Raw genomic sequence first — 16,766 nt, 5'->3', positions numbered from 1 at the left:
ATCAGCACTGCTTCCCTTTGTTATACCTGCTCTGTTCCCACATGCAGGCAGTAAAGCGCATTTTTACAAAAATTCTGCAGTAGTCTCACGAGTAAGGGTATGTCTACACTAGGGGAAAAAACGCCCACAGCAGCAAGTCTCAGAGCCTGAGTCAACTGACTTAGGCCCACAGGGCTCACGCTACAGGGCTAAAAATAGTAGCTCAATCATTCTGCTCGGGCTGGAGCCTGGGCTCTGAAACCTGGCGAAGGGAGAGGTGGGCTCAGAGCCCTGGCTCCAACCTGAGCAGGAATGTCTACTCTGCTATTTTTAGCCCTACAGCACGATCATGGCTCTGAGACTCAGTGCTGGTTTTTTGTTTGTTTGGGTTTTTTTTTTTGCAGTGTACACATAACCAGAGTCTGAGAAGAGTATTCCTGAAAACTTAACTTCACTGTCTGCGCGCTGGAATGAAGCCAGATGGCACATTAGAAGTACTTATTAGAAGACAAGAGACATAAGCCAGAGGGAAGAAAACACATGCGAGGGCGAAGAGATAAGTTACGAACAAAGATGCACATGCATATAAACCAAACAGGAAAGAAAGTTATTTATTTGCACATGGGTGACAGACTAGGCATGTGGGATGGGGGGAAAGATAGTTTAGGAAGAGGTACTAGGCCAGGGGTCGGCAACCTATGCAACGCGTGCCAAAGACGGCACACAGACGATTTTTAATGGCACGCTGCTGCCTACCAGAGTCCCGACAGGCAGCAGCGTGCCATTAAAAATCCTGCCCAGGGCAGCCCGGCCCACTCTTCTCCGCCCTCCGCTCCCCCCGCCCTCCCCCGTGGGGGCAGAAGCTTGGTCCTGCTGGCTCCCCTGGCTCTTCCCATAGTGTGCTGGGTTCCTGCCCCTCCTCGTCCTCTCCGTCCCTCCCTCCCTGCCGGCCAATCAGCTGATGGCCCTTGCGAGGGAGGGGGTCGGGAAGGAGCAGAGTCAGTGTGCTCGCTGCTCCTGGCAGAGGCAGAGAAGAAGCGGGGGCAGGGCCTTGGGGAAGGGGGTGGTGGTGGAATAGGGGCATATCCCCTCCAGCCCCCTCCCCTGACCCCCCCACACCCACCCAGCCCTCTACCCTGAGCCTTGTACCCCCCTCATACACACCCTGCCCTCTGCTTGACTCCTTCACCCCCCCATGACCCCAGCTCTGACTCTGGCACCCCCACACATACCCAGCCCCCACCCTGCCCTGACACCTGCACCCCTCTCACATGCCCCCAGCCCTCTGCCCTGACACCTGCACCCCCTCACATACCCAGCCCCCCCCACCCTATGCAACCCCTACATCCCGACTCTTGCACCCCCCACATCCCCACCCTCACCCTGAGCACCAAACGGGAGCTCCTGACCCCCCGCCCCGCACCAAATGGGAGCTGCCCAGGTAAGTGCCCCACACCCAAACCTCCTGCCCCAACCCTGAGCCCCCTCCCTCATTCTAGCTCCTGGCCAGACCCTTCACCCCCAGCCCTGTGCTCAGTGCACTCCCACCCTCGGCTCAGTGCAGAGAGAGGAAGAGAATGGGCCAGAACCAGGGAGAAGGTAGGTACCCACTGTATGTGGGCAGGGCCAGGACCCCAGACCGGCAGCAGGCTGAGTGGGTCCGGCAGCGGACTGTGAGGGGCCAGCGGATGGAACCCCTGAGCGGAAGTGGGCTGAGCCGCTCAGCCCACTGCCAGTCTGGGGTTCTGGCTGCTGGACCCTTGTCAGCTGGGGTCCCGGCTGCAGGCTCCGCTCAGCCCGCTGCCGGCCTAGGTGAACAGAACCCCAGACCAGCAGCGGCCTGAGCGGGCCGGCGGCGTAAGATATACATTTTAATTTCATTTTAAATGAAGCTCCTTAAACATTTTGAAAACCTTGTTTATTTTACAATACAACACTAGTTTAGTTATATAAGATATAGACTTATAGAGAGAGACCTTCTGAAAAACATTAGAGTGTATTACTGGCACAGGAAACCTTAAATGAAAGTGAATAAATGAAGACTCGGCACACCACTTCTGAAAAGTTGCCGACCCCTGTCCTAGGCTATGCAGTCTCTCACCTGAACAACTGACGTATTCTTATAGAAGTTAACTTTGGGTCACTAATGACATGGGGCTATCAGACTGTAGTGGCCTACACCGGCTGAGTTTTCTGTTTTTGGCATAGCCCCAATAGGTCTATATCACAAAAATGACCAGCACAATGCACACCCTTGCTGGCAGCCTCCTCAGAGAAGCCTAACAGTGAGCGAGAAAAGAGACTGAACTTCCCTAGAGGTGGTCTGTCTAGGCCTGGGCTGAGATAAATTGACGAGGCAGCGTGGGGAAAGTCTGCACTGCTACCGCTGTGCTGTACCTGTTCTTTGGAGAAAGAGGATTTCAGTTTCCAGTACTGTCATATGTGGCCCCTTTCACAAGCACTAACTTCACTTAAAAAACAGAGAAGCTGAAGAAATTGAGAAGAAGAAAAAAAAAGAGTGGTAAGGAAACATTTTCATTTCAGGCTTCTACTGGGTTATAAGATAAACAATAAGTCAAAAAATGACCTGTAAAAATATCCTTTTGTGTCCTTATTATGAAGGAAAGCAACACGGGGTTCTATTTCAAGAAAAACTGAGGGAACACATGCATTTTGCTTGATTGGTAAGAAATGAATTATTATTCACCATAAACATCTTGCACACAAACACAATATTTATTTACTTCCAAAAATTTAAAACAAATGTTACCGAGACAAAGTACAGTAAACTGAGCAGATTTAAAAATTTAACAGAGCAATCAAGATTCACAATTCAATTGATTTCACATAGAAGGAATGATGAATTATTTTATCATCATCAAATTCATTTTCCTCACTGTGTTTCCTATCGGCTGGTTGCTCTTCCTACTGTTTTCCCAAGACAGGCAGAGCATGTTACCTAAGGTCTGACTTCAGTAGTCTGATTTAGTCAGTGTGAGGGGATATGGTCATCAGAATCAGTCTCTCTCATCCATGCTGTACTTGTTTCTTAGGGCTGGTCTCCACTACAGGGATGCAGCAGGGATTGATTTAGCGGGTCTGGTGAAGATGCGCTAAATTGATGGCAGAGCGCTCCCCGGCGAACTCCGGTACTCCAGCTCTCGGAGAAGAGTATGGGAAGTCAACCGGAGAGCATCTCCTGTAAACTCAGCGCAGTGAAGAGACCGGGCTAAGTCGAGCTAAGCTACATCGACTCCAGCTACATTATTTACGTAGCTGGAGTAGCGTAACTTAGGTTGACTTATCCTGGTAGTGAAGACAAGCCCTTACTCTGAAGATCAAACAGAAAACAATCTCCAGCGTCAAATTCTGCCTGGGATGCACAGTGGTAGCTTGATCTCAGAAGCTCTCCATTTGCCATAGGTAACTAATTAAAGCTGCCTCACTATTTCTTGTCAAGTTGCAAATGGTGACATAACACTAGCTAGTTATCTAAAGAAAAATAAGCAAGATTAAGGGTGACCACTCTAATCTTGAACAGCATTTTGATACCAATATAATAGACAGGAGGGCACTTTGTAAACATGTAGGACAGAGGTCTAGTATATACAGTAATCACATAGTCTTCTAATCCTAGAAAAACTCTAATTTTATACTATGGACCTATATAGTTCTGTGGCACAGAAGCATAAAAGCTGGTTTTGATGCCTAATTAAATGCTTTAAAATTATACCATACGTATCTCATAAGCATGCAGATTAATTTACTAGAGGTCCTGTACAGCCCTTGGAGTCCTGATCCATTTCCCTTTACATCGACCCCTCCTCCATTTTCCCTGGAAGGCCTAATCTCATACCCAATATTCACTATTTCAGCTAAGGAAGAATGGATGGTCTCTTAGGACAGTCAGAGCAATTCCTTTAACTGAGCAGAAAGACTGTGGAGCAACATCAAGAACTACGCCTCCCTCTACTGGAATGTAAATATTCTGCCTCGTGAACACTCCCAGCAAGTGTGAATCCATGGGGTAGGAATATACAAAGGTGGGTACGTAACATAGCAGAGAGCACCCATTTGGTAACAACTTGCAATAATTCTCTGTTCCTCCCCCAGGAGTGAGTAGTAAATACAGCAGCTAAACATTAATGCAAAAAGAAATATCTGAAGATTGAGCCACACACAGTCTTGGTACAAGCTGATGCAGTTTGTCTCTCAGCATGCATTTCTCCACACGGTAACTTTTTAAAGTAATTGCCTGAATTTCTTACCCTACAGTTAAGTAGCGTGTAAAGCACATGGTCAGGAGTGGTTTGAGCTCTCCACTGTAAAACTTCTGAGAGGAATAGGAACTAAAACAAAACAGAGTGATAATCATGATACTTTATGGATTTTTTTCTTAATTTTCTTAAAAATAGGAAGCAATTTCTATTTCCACTTTATACACCCCATTCTTGCTTCTATTTTATATGTTCGTACATCAACATCAGTAACCAGTAAATTGTTGAATGTTGTCAGCATCATTCATCATTAGGGCAACATGCTCTTGCTGAATTGTGCAGACCTGTTTAGAAGTCTAAGATTACTGCTTGAAGTATGACTTACTCAGTGTACTTTCAAAGCAATAAGTTGGTTCTGAATAGTATCTCTGGATCGAAGCCTGGCTCTAGTTTCAAAGTTACTTCTAACGCGCCTCCCTCCTTAACTTACTTTTAAAAACCACTAATGTTTGTATGTTTGCCATCTCACAATAATTACCTATTTTGTCCTGTAAATAAATAAATATATCTCATCTCCTAGAACTGGAAGGGACCTTGAAAGGTCATCAAGTCCAGCCCCCTGCCTTCACTAGCAGGACCAAGTCCTGATTTTGCCCCAGATCCCTAGATGGCTCCCTCAAGGATTGAACTCACTCACAACCCCGGGGTTTAGCAGGCCAATGCTCAACCCACTGAGCTATCCCTCCCCCATCTATGACTGCACACATGTTAACTGGCCACTTCATTTTGAATGGTCTCTTACAAGGAGGGTTCATTACGTATGCTAAACAATCTATTCCACCTTTTATTTAGCTGTGACACTCTGAGTCCCTTTCCCAGTCCTAAAAAAGAGCTTTAAGCTACTCTCTCTTACCAACAGAAGTTGGTCCAATAAAAGATATTATCTCACCCAACTAGTCTCTCTAATAATTACTCTCTCCACTGAGAAGACTAGAGTGGAAATGCAATACATTTAACAGAACTTATTCAACAAAACTCAAGATCAAGAGCATATCTACCAAATGAACTTCCTAGACTCCACTTGAAATAATAAAAAAAACAGTACAGGAGCACTTGTAACAGAAACACTAGAAAGTTAACACTTCACTCAGTACATCGATCCAAATTAAAATTTCTAAATGAAGGTAGACATGTTAAAAAAATAATGTAGGGAATCCCTTCCTCATATCTATTCTAGAACTCTCAGTGGTTTGAGCATTGGCCTGCTAAACCCAGGGTTGTGAGTTCAATCCTTGAGGAGGCCACTTAGGGATCTGGGGCAAAAAATTGGTCCTGCTCGTGAAGGCAGGGGGCTGGACTAGATGACCTTTCAAGGTCCCTTCCAGTTCTAGGAGATTGGTATGTCTCCAATTATTAACTCAAATTTGTATTCCAACTAAGCCAACAAGTATGGGATAACAATACAAAAAAGTTAAGCTATTATATTTGCAACAGTTCAGATACTGAATTTAAGTCACATACAAGATGTATTTGGAACGATTTAACTTACCTTTCTGGCCTGATCGTTGTCTTCTATCTGTCCCAGATCTCTGCCACTAGCCTGAGCAATTCTTTTTCCAGAGACCAGGTTCCCCACCATCACAGAGGCAGGACCAATTTCTAGAATGTATTAGAAACATGCTAAATACAATAAAAATATTAGGCTTATAGTTAAGAATTCTCATTATCCCTTCTCTTGCAGCAGGTGAAGTTTTTCCCATTACTAAGTTCAGTGAACAACATTTTGAGAATATCCTAATAGTTCAGTCCATGTTTAAGGTATGTAAATTGTAAAAACCATAAAAGCAATGAAAGCCATGAAATGTCACGCATTTCCAAAGAGATCCATGGCTGAAGCAATAGGTACACAGGTTTAAAATTATATATATATATATTTTCAAACTGTGGTCAATGGGCCAATTGGGGCCTGCAGAGACTTGGCACTCCATATTTCTAGCTGCCCCCCGCCCCTTATTTTCAGCTTGTAAGCTGCACTAGAACAAACTAAAATGCATTAATATTTTTCTACTATTTCTTTTCCATATAAGCAGGTGTTGTAGGTGTTTGTAAGTGATCAGGACTGGGAGGGTAGATGTTTCACACTATGAAAGTATTTGAGAACCCTTGATTCAATACATTGAATAGAGTGGAGAAAGCGAAGTCAGGTTTACAAGAAAGGAACATATCACCACTAACATTTCACATACAAGCTGGCTTTCACTGACGTTATGCCAACCAAATTGGAGACTATATACTTCTGATAAATGTTGCTGTTGCAGTTACCAACATAGCAGGATTTTAGTTTTGTGCTTTTAGGTGTTGATTGCTGATGAAGTACCATGTGTGTCAAGCTTGCACTAGGGCAAAGAAGCCCAAAACTTTGCCCAAAGGAAGAGCCACAAAAACATACCGATGCCCATGTTGGAATATGCACTGTGGTTCTTAGTTATTTTGCATGAAAAACAAAAGCAAAATACCCGAGAGATCTCTTCTCTTCCTGGCCTCCCCTTTACCATCCACTGAGGCTGAACACATCACATCCAGACAAAACCCTCTGTTCAGGAACACACAGTATTTAACTTATCTGGAATGTGGCAACATGAGCCTGCCGGACGGAATTTTACAGCTAGCCGGCATCTCCTATTACTATCATTTTCTTGACAAGCCACTATCAGTCTCTGACATTTCATTTTTATAATGCCTTTGCAAAGCTCGATTACTTTCTTTGTGTTCTCAAGCATTTGTCCAAGAGTGGCAAATTAGAGAAACAAGGGAAATGTTATTGCAAATATGCTCTAGGCTCTATAATGGACGACCCCTAAGTTTCACTGAACAAGACAGCATTTCAGATGTCATGGTATTTTGTTTGTGCAAAATCACTAGTGCTTAGTACAGGGGTAAGCACCTATGGCACGCATGCTGAAGGCGGCACACAAGCTGATTTTCAGTGGCACTCTCACTGCCTGGGTCCTGGCCACCAGTCCGGGGGGCTCTGCATTTTAATTTAATTTTAAATGAAGCTTCTTAAACATTTTAAAAACCTTATTTACTTTACATACAACAATAGTTTAGTTATACATTACAGACTTATAGAAAGAGACCTAAAAATGGTGAAATGTATTACTGGCACACAAAACCTTAAATTAGAGTGAATAAATGAAGACTTGGCACACCACTTCTGAAAGGTTGCCGACCCCTGGCTTAGTAACTAGTATGTGGAGAGGGGCCAAACCGGAGCCACAGATCCAGATACCCCTCCAAATACGTGAGTTCAAAATCTGGATTCAGATTCAATTTTGCAGCGTGGGCACATCCCTGTTAGTGAGGTGACTGGTTATTGGGCTTGAGTCAACAGACTGAGTATTTATTCAACCCAAAGTCTTTCTATATGTCTCAGTGTAGTCTGTTATAGAGCCATTTTCAATCAAACTATTTTTAGGAGGGTGAAACTGTTCACAGTTCAAATTATGTAACTGAATCTATAAAGGGGTGAGCCCCCTGAGCTCCTACTGATATTATCACAGGGAACATCACAAACATAGACTATTTATAGCTTATGCCACTTCTCAGCTTACCTGGCTGTTTTTGTCGTGGTTTAGGCAGGTTTGTTACACAGGTATGTGGGCACATCAATACATTACAGGGATGCAACGAGCCTTCCAAAAAAAGTTGTTTGGTTTCTGATAAGTGTATGCCGCCTAAAGGGGTCTTAGGGAGCGTGTTTGCTGGTACCAGTGCTAAGCAGTAAACACCCACTTGATGGATACTGTCAATAGCCTAGAAAAAAAAATCAAGAAGCTGAAGTTAAGGAAGTAAGGCTAATCACTGCACTTATGAGCACTACAGTATTCATTTGGTTCTCTAAACTGGTGCAGAAGACAATCTAGCAATTACCTGCCACTGTAAACACACTTTTCAGCAATATCAGAGGAGGAGAGTGCTCTTCACTGAGTAAATATGAAAGGAAATTTACTTCACCACTGTTTGTTATAACCATTTGAAAACCTAGATCATTAAAAAAAACCAACCCAACATAAATAGATGAACATCAATTAAAGTCCCTGGTGAATTTCATACGGATTTGGCCTGATGTGCCTGTCTCTCTCCATAACTATGTTCTAGCAGTAATTCACTGCAGGGGATCTACTAACGAAAGCACAGGCAGACACAGTTCACAGGCAAATCTGATTTTAATTGGTGTGTGCTTTTAATGCTATTGTTAAAAGGGACACTAGCAACTTAAAATCTAATCAACTTTAGAAGAATAAAAAGCAGTGGCAGGTGCCACTCCTGCCTCTGAACTTCCCTGTTAATTTCTGGAGTTTAAATCAAAAGGGGAAAAAAAGCTTGTTAAAGATTTAATCTCTCCCTGATCACTACGTGAAATGATCCTCAAACAAGAAGGGAAACTGACAGAATATACAGGGGAAACTATGAGACTGGCTTTCTACAAAGTGCTGTCAAATGCACAAGGCAAAACTGAAAAACAGAAGTATTCTCTTCTGTAACCTTTTACTTTAGGGACTGCTTGAAAAAACAGTAAGTACATATTTTTCAGAGAAAAGTGTGATTAAAATTGACTGCATCCCTTTAAAATCAGTTAGGAAGTTTCGGCTCACTGTGTTATCCATTTAGATATCCTGTGGGATGAGATGGCCTAGTCCTTGGAACAGGTGGCTACAGTCAGGACTAACGGAAAAGACAGTCTGAATGGATTTATTCTGACGATGTAGTAAAGCCCAGCTCTGGAAATGTCTAGTGTATATGACGACTTCTTTCTCAACAAAGAGATGGGTTTTAGGAAGGAGACAGGCAAATTTATCAGTTCAGATGAAACTTGGAGATTACGCAACACCACCTTTTCCCTCTAAAACATTGTATAAGGATAGTCAGCCATAAATGTTTGTAGCTCTCCTGGCTAAAGAAATAGCAAGATAAAGAGAGAGGAGCCTTCTGTAAGGGGTTTGAAAAGTGTCCCCAGGAGCCTTGAGAGGAGGGTGTTGAGGTCTCAGGTAGGAGCAGGTTCTCTGACTGGTTGGTAAGTCCCTGTTCATGGTATTTAATCAGCCAATGTACAAGTCATCAGGTGCAGGGACTTCGGGTCTGGATGGAGTATCTGGCAATGGTGCTGTGAGATCAGGTCTGGACAGTCAGAGCTGGATTGATGTCAGAATGAACATCCGCAGCAGATCTGTCAGGCAAAACTGCCTGGGCCACTACAGAACCATGAGAGTGATCTTTACTTTGGAAATCATCCTGGGGAATCTGTGGAAAGACAAAGTTAGGCTTGGACTCCAGTGCAGAAGGAAGATAGGCAATGTGCCCTGGCTTATGCCCCCTCTGTAACAGAAATTGACTTCTGGCTTTGCCCTGGGTGCCAAACAGTTCTATTATGGGAACCCTCTCCCTTCCTCCACGATGGAACATAAGCTCTATGACGGATCTTTGCAGGGGCCACTTGTGATTGGTCATGGGTTGTCTGCTTAGGAAGTCCACCTGCTCATTGTTGACTCCCAAGAGACAAAGAACCACTGGGCTTATCCTCTGTTGGTGGCACATGTCCAGAGCTTGACAGCTTCCTAAGAGATGGGAGATGAGCGTGTGCCTCCTTGCTTGTTGGTGTAGTGCATTGGTGTAGCTGTTGTACGTAATGATCTACACTGTGGAATTCTGAAGAACAGATCAGAAGGCCATGCAGGGTAGCTCAATACTGAATACATACAGGAAAGCACAGGAGAGGGATCTCTACTCTAAGCTAGCAAGGAGGAGTAAACTGGTGACGACAAGGAATGTATCTCTTTTTGAATGGTGGTAACGTAGGGGGATATGGTGCCGGGGACAGTTTCAGTGCCAATTGTCTCTTCAGCATAGAAGCATTTCTGGAGGTTATCCAGATTCATCCGGGGGTATCTTGGGGACCTTGCTGGGCATACCATTACTGAGATTGGTGCTGAGTCTCTCATTCCCTGTGCCGTTCCAGGTCTGATGCTCTATCCTTCAAGGAGGCTTCCCTTCACGTGTGTTCTCCTTCCAGGGCTTCCCTTCACGTCTGGAGCTATATTTGGGTTCCACCCTGCTCTGAGTGAGCTTCATCTTTATGTACAGGCACAGGTGTCAGCTTTACTGCCTGGGATGGCGGTGCTCCAAATGCTCTAGCAGTCGGTGTCAAGGCTGTCAGTGGAGATGGTTACAGTTTCCAGTGCCAAGGACTTCACTGATGAGGAGGTAACTGGTGTCAAAGTCACTAATGCTGGGTCTGCCGGTGCTCTCTTCACCTTTTTCCAGTGCTTGATCCCCATGTATGATCTGTGCTTCAGGGAATACGAGCTGATGCCACCGTATCTGATCGTAGCTATCACCTCTGCATCTGAAGTGACCTGTGTGGACTGCTCTAGCAGATATAGTTTGAGCTGAGAGTCTCTGGATTTTTGGGTCCTGGATCCAGAGGATTTGCACACAGTCCTGGCTCCCCACTAGGCAGAAATGAAATCAACTGTGTCCATCCTTGAAAGGGATCAGTCTTGCACAGGATAGGCAGAATTTAAAGCCCTGAAGATTTGGAGTCCACCATGAGGTGTGGTAGTTGGCACAAAGGACCTCGCCATTCTATTCAGGGGGGTACAGGGGAGGTTCTCAATCTAGTCATGGTGTGAAGATGAAGATTTCTTCACAAATTTGATGAAAAGAAGTTTTTAAGCCTCCAAGGAGAGTAGCAGATTGGATACTTGCTAGATTCCATCTTGCTGCTGCCAGCGGTAGGAGAAACGAGATGGAGGGTTGTGGCCACTCTGCCCTTCCTGTCCTCACAGGGGAACATGAAGAGGCAGAGAGTACATGCATGGCTCTGATGAACACCGGTATTCAAAAGATTTCTATCATATGGGCCTACACTGAAATCCACATGCCCACTCAAAGAAGCACGTCAGATTACAATCTTTATTGTGTTGAAAGATCAATACAGGGAATATAGAATTGAAGCAGCAAACTTCAGAATTACCATAGGAACATTACCTGGAGAACTCTGCTCATCCACTGAAAACTGTCTTCCTCTGTGGAATCCGGCCTTTGCTCAGCAACAATAACTATCCTTTCATCATGAAGGACACTCACTGAAAACACAGCTATTCTGCAAAACACAAAAAGAAAAGGGTATTGGGTAAGACTGTGGAAAAGGCAATTTCATTCTTGAAGAGAATATTTTGTAACTTATTGGTTAGTTATTTGTATTATTCAGAAGAATGGTGCTTCAGCTACCCATTCTTCTATTGGAAATTGTAACATGAAACCCTGATGTAACTGTTAAACCTGAGTAGCTTTGGAGGAAAGATATTACAAGAGCTGTAAAACCAGTAGGTTGTTGGTTTTTTAAAGGGGTATTACAAGTGGCCCTTGTTTAAGTAGCCTTCATCTTTTCAAAATTAAAATTTGTAATTTCACACAAACATGAAGCATGCAATTATTTAGGAACCCAGAAATGCAGCAGTGTTTGAAATTTAGAACAATGAAATAGAGTTTCCTAATATCCATTCTAGACCTCCCGCCATTGCTCCTTGTTCTGTCAGCATTCTGACTATCCTTTTTAGAAGGGGACCTACAAAGTAAAAGTTAGGCTTGTATCTGGTGACCTTAGAGGACTCTACAGCCAGGGGCGGCTCTACGTTTTTGGCCGCCCCAAGCAGTCATGCGCGGGAGGCGCCCCGGAGCCGCGGGAGCAGCGGACCTCCCACGGGCATGACTGCAGAGGGACCGCTGGTCCCGCGTGCCTCGGCTGGACCTCCCGCGGCTGCGAACGGTTCGCGGGTCCGGCGGCTCCGCTTGAGCTGCCGCAGTCATGCCTGCGGGAGGTCCAGCCGAGCCGCGGGACGAGCGCCCCCTCCGCAGTCATGCCTGCGGCAGGTCCAGTCGTCCCGGGGCTCCGGTGGACCTCCCGCAGGCATGACTGCGGCAGGTCCGCCGGCCCAGCCTGCCGCCCCCCCCGGCCGCAGGGGACGCCCCCTAGATTTTGCCGCCCTAGGCACCAGCTTGTTTTGCTGGTGCCTAGAGCCGCCCCTGTCTACAGCCTTCTCTACACAAGGAAATTCTGCACACGTTTCCCACCATTGCCAACACTAGTGCAACTCCACTGGTGTAAGCAACATTTGGAAGTTTAGTATGGATGGGTCAGGGCTGCCACAGGCATTTTTAAATGCTGGACCAATTACACCTGCTTTAAGCAAAACAAAGATCTCAATTTACACAGAAAAAAAAGTGAAGCAAACCTTCCTCTGTAGACAAACTTCATTGGTTCGACAGCCAGGGCTGTTGCTACGATGTCATCAGCGTTATGTCTTCTTCCACTGACCACCATTAGACCATCCATTTTGCCCACAACAAAGACAAGCCCTCCTGGTCCAATAAATCCTAGTAATCCTGTCCTTATAAAAGGATATTCACTTATAGGAGCTCCTGAACTAGTCATAGGAAACACCTGTAAGACAAACCGAAATACAGTTATTCATATTCCTTACATGGAGAACCTAATCCCCAGTGTTACTAGCACTGTGGGCTTCCTTGGGAATGAGAAATGCTCACTCCACTCTGGATCCAGACCTCTCCACCTGTTGTGATGAACACTTCTGACAGATATATTTAAGATACACCCGTTCCATAGCTTCAGTTCCACAACTTGGATTCTATGTTGTAAATTATTTAACAGTAAAGGATAAAAAATATTTGAGGGGAAGGAAATAAATTTAGGTCCAAAATGCAGGGCAGTTAAGAAAAAATAATAAAAATATCACTGGAAATGTCCTTTCCCATTAAAAGAATATGCTTCAGAAAAAAACCCCAAATAATCAGAACAAGTCAAGCCATTTTAATATACTGTAGACACCTGTCAATTTTATGTAAGTTGAATAAATTATGTTCCCTTGGTTTCTGCAGGAATGCCTTTATTTTCCTAAATGACCACAGCAAATGCCAGGAAAATTGCAGATAATGAGGATGTGTAAATGCAAGTTCTTAGTTATCTAAGGCAATAACAAGCTGAGGGCCACCACTGTGAGTCTTCAATAAAAGTTAACGTTTCTGTATTTTGTTCTTTGAGGCTCAGATAACAAGAAAAAAGGTCAAATTCTGTCCTCTGATGCACATGGATGACTTACTGAAGAAAGAATAAATTATTATCATCATAATTAGGCCTGAAAGCAGATAATTGACTCTTGACTCACTTTCACATGAAAGGGCATTCTTAAAAAAGAAAAGGATCTTAAGTGACTTGGCCAAGATTCTTAAGCATATGAGTAGCCCCATTAAGTCAATGGGCTACTTATATGCTTAACTTTACACACATGCTTAACTAGGGTCTGAGTTACTACCAACTGGATATTACCAGTTATGATTGATTTAACTTATGCTATTAAATTCTAGCTCCAAAATTAGTCTAAGTACATTTCTGCCTTGGAAACCTGTCAAATATTGGATGACCAGTCACACTGGCTATCACTAATTGCTCTTTCAGCATGGCAAAAAGTGATTCTAAAAATTCCAAACCACTGCAGTATACAAGATTCCTGGCTTCCATGGATTGACTTAGAACTGTCATTCCAACCCCCAGCCCCCGTTATTTATTCAGGGTACAGTACTTGTGACACTCAGAACTGTGTACTGATGAGGAACGTTGAAACTGTCATTATGAAGGAAAAAAATTAACTCTGTTTAGACTACATAAAAGATAAGATTAGAAATGATAAGATTGGATGAGAGTGGATGGGTCATTACACAAAGTAAAAACTATTTCCCCATGCTAATTTTCCCCCTACCGCTACTCACTTCTTGTCAACTATTTAAAATGGGCCATCGCGAGTATCGCTACAAAAGTTTATTTCTCCTGCTGCTAATAGCCCACAGTAATTGATTAGTCTCGTTAGAATTGGTATGGCAACACCCATTTTTTTCATGTTCTCTGTGTATATATATCTTCCTACTGTACTTTCCACTGCATGCATCTGATAAAGTGGGTTTTAGCCGACGAAAGCTTATGCCCAAATAAATGTGTTAGTCTCTAAGGCGCCACAAGCAGAATTAAGAAATTCAAAGAATTACACCTCAGTTGTTTCTTCAAATCTCTCAAAACATATTTCTGCTAGGATGTCTACAATATCAGTCATCTAAATGTTGGCTAAATTGTGGGATTGGTGAAGACAGCTTTTTAAATCTAAATTCTTAGCAGTTTTCAAAGTGTTCAGAACCATCAAGTTGTGCATATAGCTACCCTAAACAACTGCATGTCCTCCTCCCCACTTTCCATCAGATACATCTGATGAACTGGGTTTTAGCCCATGATAGCTTTTGCCCAAATAAATGTGTTAGTCTCTAAGGTGCAACAAGGACTCCTCGTTGTTTTTCTAGTAGTAATTATTAATAGCGTTATTAGTATTATCACACACCCAAACAGTCTTCTCAACTTTGAAGAGTTAAGAGGATTCTGTTGTATGTCTTCATTCTGACTCACCTCGAAAGTGTTCTTGGTCATGCCTGAGAGACCATAATATGATGTACCTGTTGCAATAGCACATACACAAAGTTCGCCTATTTCGTCTGTTCTACAGAGCTGAGGAATTCCATCTGGTCTCACTGCACACATTATAGCTAAAGAGAAAGCAAAAGACTTTCAAAAATATTATGGAAACTACAGAAGAAAGTCAGTGATGGGGGAAGGCTGTGGGCTAGAAACGTCAGTGAACGAAGTATATGCAGACACTAATGCCAGACATACAAAACTGCTCGACCATTAAGACATTTTAACAATAGTAAAGATAATGTAATATTTAGACAAACAGTGGCAAGAACTTTATATAAAGGCAATCGGAAAAATAAAAACTTCTTTTGGCCTGACTGACTCCTTGATTTTGCACCTGGGATAATATATTTACCGTGGTCAGTACAAAATAAAATGTTTTGCTTTAGCTCCTGGATGATAATTATGCTATATCCAGTTGCCAGCAACAGACGTCAAGGCAGGAAGGTCAGCTCTCACCAAGTAGTGAGTAAAACCCATGTAAGAGATCCAGTTATTCTGCCCATCAGACTAGCACTAGTAGTGTGTTGCTTTGTAAAGAATGACCAGTTTAGTCTCCCATCAGTTTTGTATTGGAGTTTTGCAGGAGCTAAGAGGAGGGGACCAGTAAGTGAAAAAAATATTTACAGTGGGCAAAGGGAAGAAGAGAGAGAGACAAAAAAAGAGTGCACATTGGGGGAGAGAGGAGAAGGAAAAGTCGCAACGGTGAGAAAGGGTGTGCTTGTTGGAAGACACTCTGGTGCATTCTACCAAAGGTACTGCTGGAGTTCTGCCACTTCCAATCTTGGGCATAAAAGTAAGGCCAGGTATGCCTCTTAGCAGCAATCTCTTTAGTAGGAGTCTGTCATAAGTATAAACCTTTGCGACTGGAAAGAGGCCAAGGTGAAAGAGAGAAGGGAAGCAGACCAAAATGCCTTTACAAGTGCAAATGTAAAGTCTTGGATGCTTCTCCACTCACAGTGAGGATAATCACAAGAGTATCTGTTTTATACCTTCCTTTGAATTAGATCAGAATATATAATCAGACATAAACCAATATATCTATAAAATATTTTTATACTACGGCTTCAATTTTAAATTGTTCAACTGAAACTGAGAGTTCATTTGGTGCATAATGTATAAGTTCTGTTAAGAAACACAACAAAATTGGTCTTTTCCAATCAGTACAACTCATGTAAAATGAATTTGGATATAAAAACCTGATGTCATTTTTAAAAACTCTGGCTTACTGCTTTAGTCTGAATTTTATAACTACCATCCGCTTAAGATACATCCCCTCTTCTTATAAGATAATCGTGTCTGAATAAAGGGGCTTGCGGAAATGTTCAGCAAGTCTGCAGCAAGCAGTTTTATTTATATTTACAGTAGATTAGGAAAATAATCTAAAATACCTTGGTCTGGGTCACTCTTTTTTCTATGGATACCTGTGTTCTAGCCTCTGGATACAGGATTCCAAATTAATTTTGTTCTGGGCATTTTAGGGGTAATGCATTAGTGCTGAGCATGCCTTCATGAGGACAATGGAGTAGAATCAGGTGTTGCCAGACCACTTAAAATGAAAGCAATCTGTGGCTAATGAGTGGAGGCTGAGCATGTGACCACAGTAAATACTGGGGAGAAAATGTATATTGGAAATCCCAAGAAAAAAGAGAGTTCTGTTTGATCATATTTTTAGATTGTACACTTTAAAGTATATACATCCTAATCTTCATTAGGAAAATATTTCTATTAATAGCGTTATATAGTATAATTAATGAAAAAGGCTCATGTTTCTATATATTACATATTTCAGAGAAAGCTGCGCCAATCCGTACCTCCTGGCATCACCAAGCCCACATCTTGCACAGTCAGGACAGAAAGCTTTTCTTCAGAATCCACTCTAATTACTCCATAGGTGAGACCATGCATGGACAAAACTCCCCTGCCTGGAGGCTGATTGCTGTCATCTGTTGGCCTGCAACAAGTGTCAATAA

General features: G+C 43.2%; 1 protein-coding gene across 2 annotated transcripts in view; it reads right to left on the bottom strand.

Moving 5' to 3' along the window:
* DIP2C (disco interacting protein 2 homolog C) overlaps positions 1 to 16,766 on the bottom strand; it is a 487,597-nt gene that overhangs the window by 79,628 nt on the left and 391,203 nt on the right. For both annotated transcript variants that reach the window (XM_045006686.1, XM_045006687.1), the window contains 7 exons: positions 16,608 to 16,747; positions 14,728 to 14,864; positions 12,494 to 12,702; positions 11,247 to 11,361; positions 7,811 to 8,012; positions 5,746 to 5,855; positions 4,248 to 4,328 (listed from right to left, as the gene is read on the bottom strand). In XM_045006686.1, the coding sequence (XP_044862621.1) occupies positions 4,248 to 4,328; positions 5,746 to 5,855; positions 7,811 to 8,012; positions 11,247 to 11,361; positions 12,494 to 12,702; positions 14,728 to 14,864; positions 16,608 to 16,747 (994 nt within the window). The remainder of the gene's footprint in view (positions 1 to 4,247; positions 4,329 to 5,745; positions 5,856 to 7,810; positions 8,013 to 11,246; positions 11,362 to 12,493; positions 12,703 to 14,727; positions 14,865 to 16,607; positions 16,748 to 16,766) is intronic.

Source organism: Mauremys mutica, chromosome 2, assembly GCF_020497125.1.
Source record: "Mauremys mutica isolate MM-2020 ecotype Southern chromosome 2, ASM2049712v1, whole genome shotgun sequence".
Lineage (NCBI taxonomy): Eukaryota > Metazoa > Chordata > Testudines > Geoemydidae > Mauremys > Mauremys mutica.
This window is presented reverse-complemented; position numbering and strand designations above follow the sequence as displayed.